Consider the following 15,037-nt stretch of genomic DNA (forward strand, 5'->3'; position numbering starts at 1 on the left):
GTTTATTATTTTCTGACATTTCATTGATAATATTAATAAGATTAGATCATACATAGTCTTTATGATGAGATCAGATATTTGGTTTCTTCTCAACTTTTTTTGGTTTAGAAATGAACAGGATCAGAAGCATTCATATGATTTCACTCATAAAAAGAGTTTTTAAACCACATGAGAACAAAGTGAGTGTAGAGTTACAGACAGCCACAGGAGAAAAACAAGTTCTGGCCAATCACAGCACAGTCACAGAAGTGGGCGTGGCTTAAAGTGGGTGAAGACTTTTCTTGTGACGGTCAGAGAACAGACACAGAGACAAAGAGAGAGAAGACAAGGAGCAGAAGAGGAGAGTAAACCGCTGCTGGATCCTGTTTCTGAGCCAACATTTGGTGAGTTCACACTTTATTTTCTGCTCTGTTTTCTTCATGTTGTTCTTCTCCTGCAGCTGTTTACCTTTCTCCTTGTTGTTGTTGACACGGGATGTTCATGTTCTGGACTTTAGATCACGCTGTGTGTTTTACAGTTCAGTGCTTACTAAAGAGCTTTTCATGTGAGCTGCAATGAGACTACGCTTGATACATAAAGGTCATATACCAGTGGTGTGTGTGTGTGTATTGGTGTGTGTGTGTGTGTGTGTGTGTGTGTGTCTGTCAGATAGTCAGGGAAACTCTGGAACAGCTTCTCCTCAGCCCTTATTAAGCGATTATCCAAGCAGCACATCCTGTTATTGTGGAGTCTTACTTCCTGCTCCAACATCCTGCTGTGGGACACACACACACACACACACACACACACACACACACACACACGCACGCCAAGAGAGAGGATCAACTATTGACACAGAGACTTTCAAAGAGTTCAAATATTCAGCTGCTATCAAACTGTTCCACAGGAAACACATGGAGAAACAGTCGACACTGGAGGGAACTTTTAATCTGGAACAGTTGTAATAAAACAGGTAAAAGCCCACGGATGGCTCACGATGTTCATGTTTAGTCAGGATATATATGTTTATACATTTATTTATATCCTCATTATGTGTCTCTGTTTGTTGATCTCACAGCTCATCTGTGTCACGAGACACTTCTGACTTCAGGACGTCCGTCTGAAGGAAGAAGAAGAAGAATGAGTCCTCCAAAAAAGGTCATATCACTTTAAAACCTCACTTTGGTTTCTGTGCCAATTCGCTATACTTTAACGTAGAGAAATTATTAAAAGCTTCAACGGTTTAAAAGACTCCGGACTATATCGGGCCAAATGTGCATTTCGATCACCTTCACAGTTTTGAAGGAATGACAGTTTCAGTTCCATGATTTTCAGCATCTCAGAGTTTATAATGGGTGTGTATTGGATGGAATGTCCAGAGTTAGAGTGGATGACACCACAGCTAGAGTGGAGAGAGGCTGCGACATCTTCTGACATTTTTCTGAAAAACCTGTGCTGGTTCCCACAACTTTCACTCTTCATAAATGATTTCTAGGACAGATTATAAAGGAATTGTTGCCGGTCGCAGACATCCTACTCTGGAATCAGTGGGACGTACAGGTTTGTCTCAGTGAGCCTGACTGTGACAGCAACTCCAACCAACTGTCCCATAGAGCAGCTGTTCTCAACCTTGGGGTCGGGACCCCAATTGGGGTCGCGAGATGATTTCTGGGGGTCGCCAAATCATTTTGGAAGTCAGCTCTGTCTCCACTGTGTTAAAGTGTTCATGTGTTAATGTGTTTTTGTCTTTTTTGTCTTTTTGGTCTTTTTGTGTCTTTTTTTATCATTTTGTGGTCAATTTGTGTCTTTTTGGATAATTTTGTTTCCTTTTTTTGGTCAATTTTTAGCTAATTTTGTGTATTTTCTGTCATTTTGTGTCTTTTTTGGTAATTTTGTGTCTTTTATTGGTCAATTTTTTGGTAATTTTTTGTCTTTTTTTGGTAATTTTGTGTCATTTTGTGTCTTTTTTGGTAACTTTGTGTCTTTTTTTAGTCATTTTGTGTCTTTTTTTGGTCATTTTGTTTCTCTTTTGGGCCATTTTGTGTCTTTTCTGACAAATTCCTGAGTTTATATGATCTGAACTGTGTGTGTGTGAGATTGTGTTCAGTGAGTGGGGGTCGCGGACAACATGCATGTTAAATTGGGGGTCACGACTCAAAAAGGTTGAGAACTACTGCCATAGAAAACTGGGACCAGCCATTTCTAGAAGGAAACAGAAAAACACTGTTTTCCAACCTGCCATCTTGTTCACATTGCTTTTGTTACAGAAATGAAATGTACATCAACGAGTTCAGGGGGAAATTATCTTTCTGATGAGACTAATATTTTATTGTTAGGACTCAGGGTTTTTGAGAAAACAAGAGCAGTTTAAATTACCTTTCTCAGCTGTTAGATATCAGCTAGTGTGTGCCCCTCCCCTCTCCACTATCTAATGCTGCACTCATCACCATAGCAAGCATAGCAACTAGCCTAGTATTCCCACCCTGGAATACAAGGCCTGCAGGCCACACTGACACTGGGAACTGTTGCAGGTGGTAACTAACCGTTCACACTCTCTCCCTTTCTGTTTGTCTGTTGCTATAGAAACAGGGAGAAAGAGAGGGACGCAAACATCACCGCTGTCAGCTCTGTGACAAAAAATTCACAAGAGCTGACAATTTAAAGGTTCATCTACGGAGTCACACTGGAGAGAAACCATACAGCTGTGACCAATGTGGGAACACTTTCACCACAGCACAGAACCTGAGGCAACATCAACTCATTCACACTGGAGAGAAACCTCACACATGTGACCAGTGTGGGAACAGTTTCACCAAGCCAAGTAGGCTGAGACAACATCAACGCATTCACACTGGAGAGAAACCGTACAGCTGTGACGATTGTGGATATGCTTTCAACTCAACAAGCAGCCTGAGAAAACATCAACGCATACACACTGGAGAGAAACCGTACAGCTGTGACGATTGTGGGATCGCTTTCACTCGGGCACAGCACCTGAGACGACATCAACGCATTCATACTGGAGAGAAACCGTACAGCTGTGACCAATGTGGGATCGCTTTCACTCGGGCACAGCACCTGAGACGACATCAACACATTCATACTGGAGAAAAACCATACAGCTGTGACCAATGTGAGCAAGCTTTTGTCACCAAATGTGAACTAGAATGCCACAGACGTGTTCACACTGGAGAGAAACCATACTGGTGTGACCAATGTGGGAAAATGTTTTCTCGGAGTAGTAACCTTAAAGCTCACCAACGTGTTCACACTGGAGAGAAACCGTTCTGGTGTGAACAATGTGGGAAAATGTTTTCTCATAGTAGTAACCTTAAATCTCACCAACGAGTTCACACAAAGTCTTCTTAAGCATTTTAGAGCCGAGCCAGCTGTTTTTTCATACCTCCTCTCCATGTGCTGTGTTGTTATATTCTGAGCTTCTCTATGAAACTAAAGACTGACCAGCAGTAACCTTGTCTGACTGCGGTGGTTTGATCCAGTGAGGAGGAAGAGGAGATGAACCAACAGAGATACAAAAACATTCTCTGATTGAACAAACATTTATTCCTATTAAATTCTGATGAAATCAAAATATTATTGTAAACACTGACCTGTTGTTTTTGTCATTCTCAGCATCAACACGATCATCATTATAATTATTTGACACCAGTAAGATAATAAATAACATAGCCCATACAGCCTGTAATCAGTGGTGGAATGTATCTAATTACATTTATTCAAGAACTGTACTTTAGTAAAATATTATGGAAGTTGTACTAAAGTTGAATATTTCCATTTTCTGACACTGTGCTTTCATTTGCTTTTATTTGTTCATTTAGAATAAATATCTTTCTGGAATACAAATGCTGTCTATTTAATGCCGTACACTGTGAACGATATGTCAACCTCTTCTATGAAAATAATTCCAAATTCCTTCAAACATTACTAAATATAAATGTAGTAATTTAATTATAATTATATTAATAATTATTAATCAGTGTTTAAGAACAATTATTTTTCCATAAAAGCCCAAATTTGGTGCCTCTCACACATTCTAATGCCACTATTCCATCATATACACTGATTTTAATGATTACATATTTTAAGTAGGGCCGGGACTTTAACGTGTTAATAAAGATTTATTAATTACACAAAAATTATTGCGTTAAAAAAATTGACATTGCATTTTAATCACACTTATTTTTGCACCGCGGAACGTTTCTCACTGGATGAGTTTCAGGCGGACCGATTATACTGGAGCACCAACTAGCGTTGATGAGTTGAGACAACAACAAACCACAGTGAACATGAAGGAAGAAGCTGATGAGACCTTTGGTTGGCCCCGTGGATGATGGGACATTTAGTTACTAAAAACCAACGGATGGAAGCGTCCATAAGAGCATGGTTGTGTTGCTAGGCAACAAGGAATTCACATATCACCATAGCAGCACATCCAGCCTCAAGTATCACCTCAATGCTAAACATATAGCAGCTAGCGGCTAGTGTGCTAGCTAGCGTGGATTGTGTTTTACTTCAAAAACCAAAGTATTCTAGTACAGAAGGTCTACCTACCTATAGGCTACCTGGATTTATGAAATGTACTATATTTATAAATATGCTATTGCTACACTTAATGGCAAAACTTGCACTGGTCTGTTGGACTTGAACAAAAATAAACAATATTTTTGTTGCTTAAGCTTATGTATTCAGTCATTATTCAATGGTATACTAAAAATCCATGTGAAAAAAATGACTTCTCACTGTTCTCAGGTCAAATATATATAATATATAATTTTAAGCATTATTTTAAAGGAGAATAAGGGTTCTTGTATATTTTATTTAAGGCATCTTATTTTGACAGTCTTCTTGTAAATTCTGTGGTCAAGACTGTGCTCCTATTTTGAAAGCTGCATGCGTTTAGCGACAGGAAGTTATTGAAAACAGTTAGTCACAGTTTCGTGTGATTCAAAAAACTTTAAAAGCTAATATTAGCTCGCGGCTAACGAACGGCATAATGCAGCAGTGTGTTTGGATCTGACTGCCCAGACCGGTTGATAATATTTAGTTTGGTGCGAGCACACGCATATGGAGCGATACTTTAACTTTATATTATGAATCATGTAAAAGTACTTAAAATGTGAAATAGACACATTGTGTTTCCAGAATCTATAGATGTCACAGTCATTTTTCCAATGATCATTCTTCATTTATCACAGTGCAACCTCAGGTTCTCTAAGCTGTTACTGGCCCAAAACACGATCCAACAGTTCAGACACCAGATCAATAATTTTGACTTGACCATGAGACAGCAGACTTGGGTATGAAGTTTTACATGGTTGATATTCAGCATTATTACTATATACATGAAGTTATCTTTAATAAGTGGCCTTTAATTTTCGGGTGATAAATCCCTTGTGGTGGCTCTGAAGCAGAGCTGCCCTGCTGCAGTGCTCTGCACCTGTGCATCACCAACACTATAAACAAAATTTGCTTGATGCAAAAAACTCACGCATTTATGCATATAACCGCACACAGTGAGACACGTATCAGCACCTGATAGCACTGAAGGGTAGTCAGTGATTTCAGCGACGCAAGAGAAGCACGATCAAAAAGAAAACACTCCTACAAGGTGAGTCTTTCACACTTTTAAAAAAAAAGAATTTCAATTTAGCATGTCTGATTTTAAGATATCTATAAATGCCTAAAAATTGCAGTTGAAAGTACAGAACATTGTGACAAAGTTCTGTACTCAAGTCTCGGTTTGATGCATTTTCTGAAAATGTAAAAGGTAGTGCCCCTTTCAGTAAAGAATGTCAATGGATTTATTTGGAGTGGACCTGCGTAACAGCGTCCACTTGTTAAATGTTGTGAGTAAAGTGTTTGTTCTGAAGTCCAACCCTGTTCTTTCACCTGAAGTTTGGTCAAGTGTATTGTTTTTTTGCCTGAAATTTTACTTATGGAAGTTTGGTATCAGACATTGACGGCCGTGACAAAGCAATTAGGTAACACTTTACAATAACCATCATTTATAAATGGTAAACAGAGAGTTAATTAATGTTTAATCATCATTTATAAACCATATATAGTCCATTTAGAATGGTACATATATCATTTATTAATGTTTAACTAACTACATCATTTATAAATTACAAATACATGGTATATTCATGTAAGTTCATGGTATATTAATGTAAGTGTATAGTTACTTTACCATCAACAAACAATTTAATTATAATTAATAGTTCATTAATAGCTTTAGTTGCACTCATTTTAACATTTTAAACACCATATTAAGTATGTTAATGATTTTGAAATGATTCATATACCTTTAAGAAATTGGTTGAAAACATTTAAAGATTAAATTTGTATAGCACTTTGTAAAATGGTTAATAATTTATTTTGTTTATTTGGTTTATAAACCATCTATAAACACTACTTGGTTGGTTATTGTAAAGTCTTACCAGCAATTATATCTATCAAGTTACAAAATAAATTCTTACACATTTTTCCTGCATCTTATTTTAATTCTGTTATTCTTTCTCTCTCTGTGCATCCAGTTATCCATACAAATAGAAATGTCGGCCAATTCCTCCTCCAACTCCTCCATCATTTGCCTAGACAATACCGGCAATTTAGTCTTCACGTCTTTCTTTGTTGTGTACATCCTCCTCCTCCTCCCTCTCTTCATCCTCGTCCTCTACATGGGCTACCAGCAACGGAGGAAAACCGTGACGAGTCACTCAGACGTCTTCACCTTTCACATGGTTGCCATGGAGATGATCGGTACCTTGGGGTATTCCTTCTACTGTTATGCCACCTACACTAATCACTTTGTTTTAGTACAAGTGGGGGTTGCCTTCTTCACCATTAACTCATCTGGACAGATGTTTTTTCACATCCTCACCTGTGTGGAGCGCTACCTGGCTGTGGTTCACCCGGTCACCTACCTGGGGCTGAGACAGGCGGGCGGGGTCCGGATCAGGAACATCAGCATCGGATGTGTTTGGCTGATGAGCCTGGGGTTAGTTGGTCTAACAACGTCAGATGGTTTAAGCATCATCGTGTGTTGCATGTTATTGGCCGTCTCCTTTGTTGTCGTGTCTTTCTGCAGCCTTTGTGTTCTCCGTGCTCTGATTCGTCCAGGGCCAGGGGAAGTGGGCGGGAAAAGGGAGAAGGTTGACCAATCAAAGCAGCGGGCTTTCTACACCATCATGGCTATAATGGGAGCATTGTTGTTGAAGTTGTTGAGCAGCCTGATTTGCAGTGCTCTATATACTACTGGAGTCCCTACGGGCGAGTGCAGTAATCCATTGACAATCATGTGGTCTGCATTCTGGTTGTCTCTGCCCAGCAGTCTGGTGTTACCTCTGCTGTATCTGCACAGAGCCGGAAAACTACCAGGCTGCAAACACAACAAATAATCCATTTAAGGATTAAGGTGGCATAAATGAGATTTGATTAATTTGAATTGAACCAGACTACCTAATATAAAACTTAAGATTATATCTATCTGTGTGTGTAATAATTTCCAAATCTTCGTATCCAATTTGAACATTTTATGGAGTTGAAATATAAGGGGAATTACCTCATCCAGGGTCCTATTGTAAGAGTCTTTGAAACTGAAATATGGTAGAAAATGAAATGTGGCATAATGAAATGAAAAATGACAACCTCTTTGAATGTCTAATACCCAGAGCTGGTTGGAGTCGGTGCCCAATCTTGAACCAGTTCTTTGCTTTTTCGACTGCCGAAGAACCGGCTCTCGGCCAGGAAAACTGGTTCCAGAGCGGCACCAACTCTCTGCTGGTCTTGAACCACCAACCGCTACGTCGGGGGCTGGGGGCGGGGCATATCATGTGTATCATTCATTTATTAGATTTGTGGGCAAATGCAATGTGATTGATACGGGCTTGCGTTAGTGGGCTAACGCTAGCGGGCTAGTACTAGCGGGCTAGCGTTAGCTTACAACAAAGTCCAACATTAACATCCTACCTTCATTGTTAATAAAAATGTATTTGCCGTTTGGATGACAATGACGGCTCAAAGCCAGGAGCAACATTTGTAAAGAGACGATGTAGTCATTATGTAGATGTTATTATACTTACTGAGAGGGCGGAGACATACAGACGTAATCAGTGACGTAATGATGTGGCTCTCTTGCCTGTGGGAAAGCAAACAGGTTCTGAGCTGGTTCTCAAGTTGAAAGGACTGTGAACCAGCCCTGGAACTGCTTTGGTTGAAAAGAGGTATCAGTGCCTTAGTCCGGCGGCTTAGGACCAGATTTGGGAAGAAAGGGGACACGTCGGACAAAAGCACCAAATTTTTTCCACATGCTCTCTATCACTATAGGTTTAAATTTTTGGTTGGAGCCAATTCATCAAGATTGCAGATCGGAGATGGCAGCCATATAAAATCTATGAGAACCAGTATATCTTCTAAACCACTTAGAAGGTCAATCTTAGTGTCAAAATCTACATTTTCTGGGTCAAAGAATAATTTAAAGCTACTGAGAATATCACTAGATGATCAAATAGATATGTTCATTTTGGCCATGTATTTACATAATTATTAGATTCCAAACATTTTCAGCTCAGGATTCCCTGCTGCAGCACTTGAAGCGAGTTGTCTACCAGTCTGGGTGAAAATTAATCTATTTGATCAAATAATCATCTAGTGATATTCTCAACAGCTTTAAATGATTCCTTGACCCAGAAAATGTAGATTTTGACACCAAGATTGACCTTCTGAGTGGCTTGGAAGATGTATTGGTTCTCATAGACTTTATATGGGTGCCATCTCGGATCGGCCATCTTGATGAAGTGGCTCCTACCAAAAATTGAAACCTATGGTGATAGAGAGCACGTGGAAAAAATTTGGTTCTTTTGTCCAGCGTGTCCCCTTTATTTAGCTAAGCCGCCTGACTACCTCCATTGGTTAGCCGAAAGCCGAAAAAAGTTAGCCAAAGGAGTTAGTCCATTTTAGAGAGGAAATGGCGATATTGAAACCGGTCCTCTGATCTGAAGTCTGTGTTATTTTTGCAGACTGTATATTTCTGCGTACTGGGGTCCCTAAAGAGTCTAAACTGCATAAATCAGATATCAATATCAAGCTGTGGATTAAATTAGTCCAATTTTAATCTTGTGTGATGACGTTAGTCCCCATAGAGGCATTTCATTGTAGTTTGAGCTGTTTAACTACTAGAGACCTAGAGCATTCAGAGGACGGATGGCTTTCCACACTTTATTGACAATAATGGGGTTTCTCGGCAGGCAACACAACACAAGTGCTGCCATACAATCGCACAAAATACACAAATCTACTAAATGTCAAAAAGTTGTGGTTTTTCTGTGATGTTTCTCAAGGTCTCGGTGTAATATTTTGGAGGTTTTTTGTTTGTTTTTTTACCATTTCTTCCTCAATATTTGAAGGCTGTGTCAAGATAGTTTCATGCTCCATGTGTATAAAGTGCTCATAATGTATTTTATATATCTTTAACAACTTCTTATCTGATTGTCCTATCAGAGAACACACAGCTGCTCTGGGTCTCATTATACCAACTGATTTGAATAAGCAGCAGCTTTACTTCACAGGTCATTTGAATCCTGTCAAGCATCCATTTTAATAGACAAATGAATCAGTGGATGTCAGAACCAGATCTGCTTTACATACTCAACCATGTATTTATTTGATTAGGCAAGGCAAGGCAAGTTTATTTATATAGCACAATTCGGACACAGGGCCATTCAAAGTGCTTTACAGGGGCAAGATTAAAATACATAAAACACATTTAAAAGCTAATTTAAAAAAAAAAAAAAAAAAAGTGAATGAATAAAACATTTAAAAGCGAATGAATAAAAATTACAGGTTAAAATGGAAACAGAAAAGTCTTCAGACTTGATTTAAAAGAGCTGAGAGTTGCAGCAGACCTCAAGTTCTCTGGGAGTTTGTTCCAGAGATTTGGTGCATAAAAACTAAACGCTGCTTCTCCTTTTTTAGTCCTAATATATATATATATATAATATAACTCTGGGGACTGTAAGTAGACCTGTAGACCATTAGGCGGCCCGCGGGCCACATCCGGCCCGTTGGCTGTCCTTGTCCGGCCCGCGTGAGGTTACCAAGAAATTAGAAATCAATACAACCGCAGTGCTTTTATTTTGAAGCCGATTTACGTATATCTGAGTTGCACTTCAGCAAACAAGCACTTTTACAATAGTTAAGACAACAAATATAGCCACTAATATATATGACAGAAGAAAATAAACTTTAACAAACCTTGTGTCCTGTCAGTCAGCCACTATAGAAGCCTTTTTCATACTTTATATCAACTTTATAAATTACGAAGTACTCGTTATTATTTACCGTTCGTTTTTCATTTAACCATTCCACCTGTTATTTCCTGTCTCTACCTTTCAAAAATGAAAGCACCCGTTTCACACTGCATGGCACCTTTTCGAAATAAAAGCATCACAACATTGTAAAACACCTTGAAAATTTACAAAAATGGGGGGAAAAAGCTATATAATACAAAAACACCGACAGGAACCTTGCTAAATGTAATTTACAGTTGTGTTTAAAATAAATGGAAAAGTGATATAGTGATTGGAGTATTTACTACTTTTTACTGCTATATTTGATTTACTCCACATTAACAGTCTTATCATAATATGTGTTCCTATCAGTAGCAGCTCAAAACCAGATAATTTACTATATTTTATAAAGCGATTGAATTAATATTGAACAGAGGTGAGTACTCGAGCAGCAGCGTTCTGAATTAGCTGAAGCTGTCTGATAGATTTTTTTGGAAGCCCTGCAAGGACACTGTTACAGTAGTCAAGTCTACTAAAGATAAATGCATGGACAAGTTTTTCTAAATCTTGCTGAGACATAAGCCCTTTAATTCTTGATATGTTTTTAAGGTGGTAATAGGCTGACTTATTAATTGATTTAATGTGTTTTCTGGCTTGGTGTGTGGTTTCTAACATAACAGATTTAAGCTCTGCACTGACTTTTAATTGTTCATCTTTGGCACCAAAGACAATTACTTCAGTTTTGTCGCTGTTTAATTGAAGAAAATTTTGGCACATCCAATCATTGATTTGTTCAATGCACTTACTTAGTGTTTGAATTGGACTATAGTCACCTGGTGATATGGTTATGTAAATTTGTGTGTCGTCTGCATAATTGTGGTAGCATAATTTGTTATTATTCATAATCTGAGCTAGTGGGAGCATGTAGATGTTAAACAGAAGAGGCTAGGATCATTTCTCTACATCTTGTGGACTCTGTGTGTGTAAGCTTGTATAACTCATACAGCTCATGTATTTACTCTATATGTATTTGCTTGTTACAGCTAATATCCAGCTCATTATCCCAAGTTGTAACATAAATAAAAGAAAATAAACTGGTTGAACTGTTTGTGTGATCTGTCTGATGAAACTGTGTGCAGAGGTTAGTTTGTCTGATTTGATCTGTTACCTTTGTAGAAAACAACACTGGCAGAAAATATCTGATATTTGGGCTTTTCCATTTGCGCCATGTTTGCCACTTTAGGGTGTTAGCATGCTGACATTTGGTGATTAAAATATTGTTTCAAAGGTCAAAAATTAAAAATGAACTGTAAAGTCAGGAGATCCAAAAGTAAGGAGCATTCTTTGGCTTGCAGTTTTTTCTTAAAGTGAACTCTGATCTGACTGCCCTGCAGATGAAAAGTCTGAAGAGTACCAAAGTCAATGGGAAAAGTTGGAAACTGAATTACCATTCCAAGAGTCACACCACTAGCTTAGCTAACGGCTAAAAATGACTTGGAAATATTATTCTGCCTCAGCAAGCTCTTTTTTTTTGGTAATAATATTTAAGTAGGAGAGGCTATAGTCTTTGTTGCCATTTAAAAAGCCAATTGTTTTTACCAAAATCAGTTTAAACTAAAGTCTTTATTTATTAGTAGCCCTTTGTTATGACCATGGGTCGTATGGTTTTGGTATGTGTATGTCAGTGTTAATGTAGTTAAATCTCCCTACCAGAGGGAGGTGCTGCTCTCCAATTGTGTTGTGTGCCTCCCTTTGTGTTGGCAGGTGGTGATTGGAGATGCTGATTGGCCAGGAGATGATCAGGGCAATGCTTGAAAAGAATGTCTTCCTCTATGCCTTTAAGCGCGTTTCCACTGAGTCCTTTTTGGAAAGCGGCTGAGTATTTTGGCTCCGCCTTCTAGTTAGATCCCCTCAGCCTCTGTTTCCATACAGGTACTTTTGTAACAGCTAACCAGTGGAGCTTGAATGTTACAACAGATGGACGCGCCAAGCAGTGTTGCCAACTTAGTGACTTTGTCGATATATTTAGCGACTATTCAGACCCCTCTAGCGTCTCTTTTTCAAAAAAGCAGCTAGTGACAAATCTAGCGACTTTTTCTGGTGTTATTGGAGACTCGTTACTGTAGTGGAGCGGCTAAGTGCTCATTTTTGCCAGAATCTTTCAGTTTATGATACAAGCGTGAAAATTGGCATGAACACTCTCCATGGGTCACTTAACAAGAAAATTGTCCGAGACATTTGAAATTTTAAGATGGCGGCCATTTTTCAAGATGGCCGACACCTAACCCAGCCAACATGCATAAGTGGGCCCCATATGGGTTACAAATGGGCAGCATGGGTACAGAGTGGGCATGGGCTTGAACTGGGCAAATTGGCTGGACCCCATATGGTTTCATTAACATGGGTCCTATGTAGGAAGCCCATGTGTGCTGACCATATGGGTCCCAAAGGGGATATGAATTGGCAAAGTGGGCATGGGATAGAAGTAGGCGAATTATGTGAGTCCCACATGGGTCACATAACATGAGTCCCACATTGAAAGCCCATATGGGCCAACTCTAAGGGCCCAATAGGGGATTTAAGTGGGCATGGGGTGAAACTGGGTATCATTTCTTGGGCCCCATGTGCTTCATCAGATTTGGGTCCCACATGAGCTTCCCATGTGGGCTGACCGTGTGGGCCCTGTAAGTGATAAGAATTGGCTAAGTGGGCATTGGCTGGAAGAAGGCAAGTTGTGTGGACCCCATGTGGTTTCAGTAACATGAGATCCACATGGTACGCCCAAGTGGGCCTACTCTATGGGCCCCATAAGGAATATAATTGGGCGATGTAGGCATGGGGTGGAATTCTGAAACAATATCTGGGACCCATGTTGCTTCAGTAACATGGGTCCCACATGGTAAGCCCATGAGGGCCTTTTGTATGGGCCCCATAAGGGATATAATTGGGCAATGTAGGCATGGGGTGGCAGGTAGTAACAATATCTGGGACCCATGTTGCTTCAGTAACATGGGTCCCACATGGTAAGCCCATAAGGGCCTACTGTATGGGCCCCATAAGGGATATAATTGGGCAATGTAGACATGGGGTAGGAGGTAGTAACAATATCTGTGGGACCATGTTACTGAAGCAACATGGGTCCCACATGGTAAGCCCATAAGGGATATAATTGGGCAATGTAGGCATGGGGTGGGAGGTAGTAACAATATCTGGGACCCATGTTGCTTCAGTAACATGAGTCCCACATAGTAAGCCCATGAGGGCCTACTGTATGGGCCCCATAAGGGATATAATTGGGCAATGTAGGCATGGGGTGGGAGGTAGTAACAATATCTGGGACCCATGTTGCTTCACTAACATGAGTCCCACATGGTAAGCCCATGAGGGCCTACTGTATGGGCCCCATAAGGGATATAATTGGGCAATGTAGGCATGGGGTGGGAGGTAGTAACAATATCTGGGACCCATGTTGCTTCACTAACATGAGTCCCACATGGTAAGCCCATGAGGGCCTACTCTATGGGCCCCATAAGGGATATAATTGGGCAATGTAGGCATGGGGTGGGAGGTAGTAATAATATCTTGGACCCATGTTGCTTCAGTAACATGGGGCCCACAAAGTAAGCCAATAAGGGCTTACTCTATGGGCCCCATAAGGGATGTAAGTGGGCAAAGTAGGAATGTGTGTGTTTTTTCTTTTTTGCTGAACTCTGTTGTTTATTGTTTGCATCTTTAAAAACATCAAAATACTAATTTGACATCTGTGGACAATTTTTCATAATCCTAATTAACGTGAGACATGATGATACCAGAATAAAAAGGAGCATGAACCCTGATTAAAATCTACAGGCTATATTATCCTTCTTAATAACTCTGTGACTGTAGACATGAAAGCAGCTGTCAGGTGTGCTGTAAGGAAATGTGCCTCATTTTTTTTTTGACTGACTGCCACTTGAGACTTATTGCCCATACAGTTCATATCATCAATATTACAGTCAAACTTTAGCCCAAAACAACATGTCGGCATTGTCATCAGCATTATCTTGTATGTGGTTGTGGCTTGTAAGGAGCGATTGCTCTGTGGTTGTAACAGACCTGGTCAAACTGTAGACAGATTGCTGGTGAATAGTTTGAGAATTTTAGTGCTCTCTTACCTTTGACACATCTAACACACATTACAGGGGAAAAACACCCAACACAGTTTAAAGTTGACATTGAGGTGGAACTTGTTTTTTATGATCTGCACCCTAAAACTATCTCACATTTTTTTTGGTCTTGTGAATTTACATAGAAGCTCTGGAAGGACATTGCCTCCTTTGTTAACACAAATATTTTCACTGGTTTTACTTTGCCTTATAAAGATGTCATATTTGGCTGTTTTGATCACAGAAAGAAGGATGATGATGCATCATTTCTTAAAAATGTATTTTTTCTTTTGCCAAATACCACATACACAAATGTAAGTTTTCAAGTAAAAAAACAAATTTCTTTTTGTTTAAGTCAGAGTTTGAACAGTATATCTCAACTCTCTCCTGTCTACAAAACAAAAAAGCTGTGAAGACTGCCAACATATGCTCTGCGTTTCATGTCTTTAACACGTAATCTTGCGTCTGTTTATTTTATTATTTATTTGTTTTTGTTTCATTCTTTTCCATTTAATTATTCTTCTATTTTATTTTATTTTTTAAGTATTTACTTCTATTTTATTTTAAGCATTGTTTATATTTCTGTAACTCGTTTCTTCTTTG

The 15,037-nt window shown here is 39.2% G+C and overlaps 1 protein-coding gene across 1 annotated transcript; it reads left to right on the plus strand.

Moving 5' to 3' along the window:
• The first annotated feature begins 312 nt into the window (after positions 1-312).
• On the plus strand, positions 313-3,751 carry LOC131989093 (zinc finger protein 239-like). The gene is made up of 4 exons (XM_059354272.1): positions 313-383; positions 887-952; positions 1,058-1,137; positions 2,563-3,751. The coding sequence occupies exons 3-4, from the start codon at positions 1,120-1,122 to the stop codon at positions 3,346-3,348; spliced, it is 804 nt and encodes a 267-aa protein (XP_059210255.1). The 5' UTR covers positions 313-383; positions 887-952; positions 1,058-1,119; the 3' UTR covers positions 3,349-3,751.
• Positions 3,752-15,037: the final 11,286 nt, after the last annotated feature.

This window comes from Centropristis striata, chromosome 17, assembly GCF_030273125.1.
Source record: "Centropristis striata isolate RG_2023a ecotype Rhode Island chromosome 17, C.striata_1.0, whole genome shotgun sequence".
NCBI lineage: Eukaryota > Metazoa > Chordata > Actinopteri > Perciformes > Serranidae > Centropristis > Centropristis striata.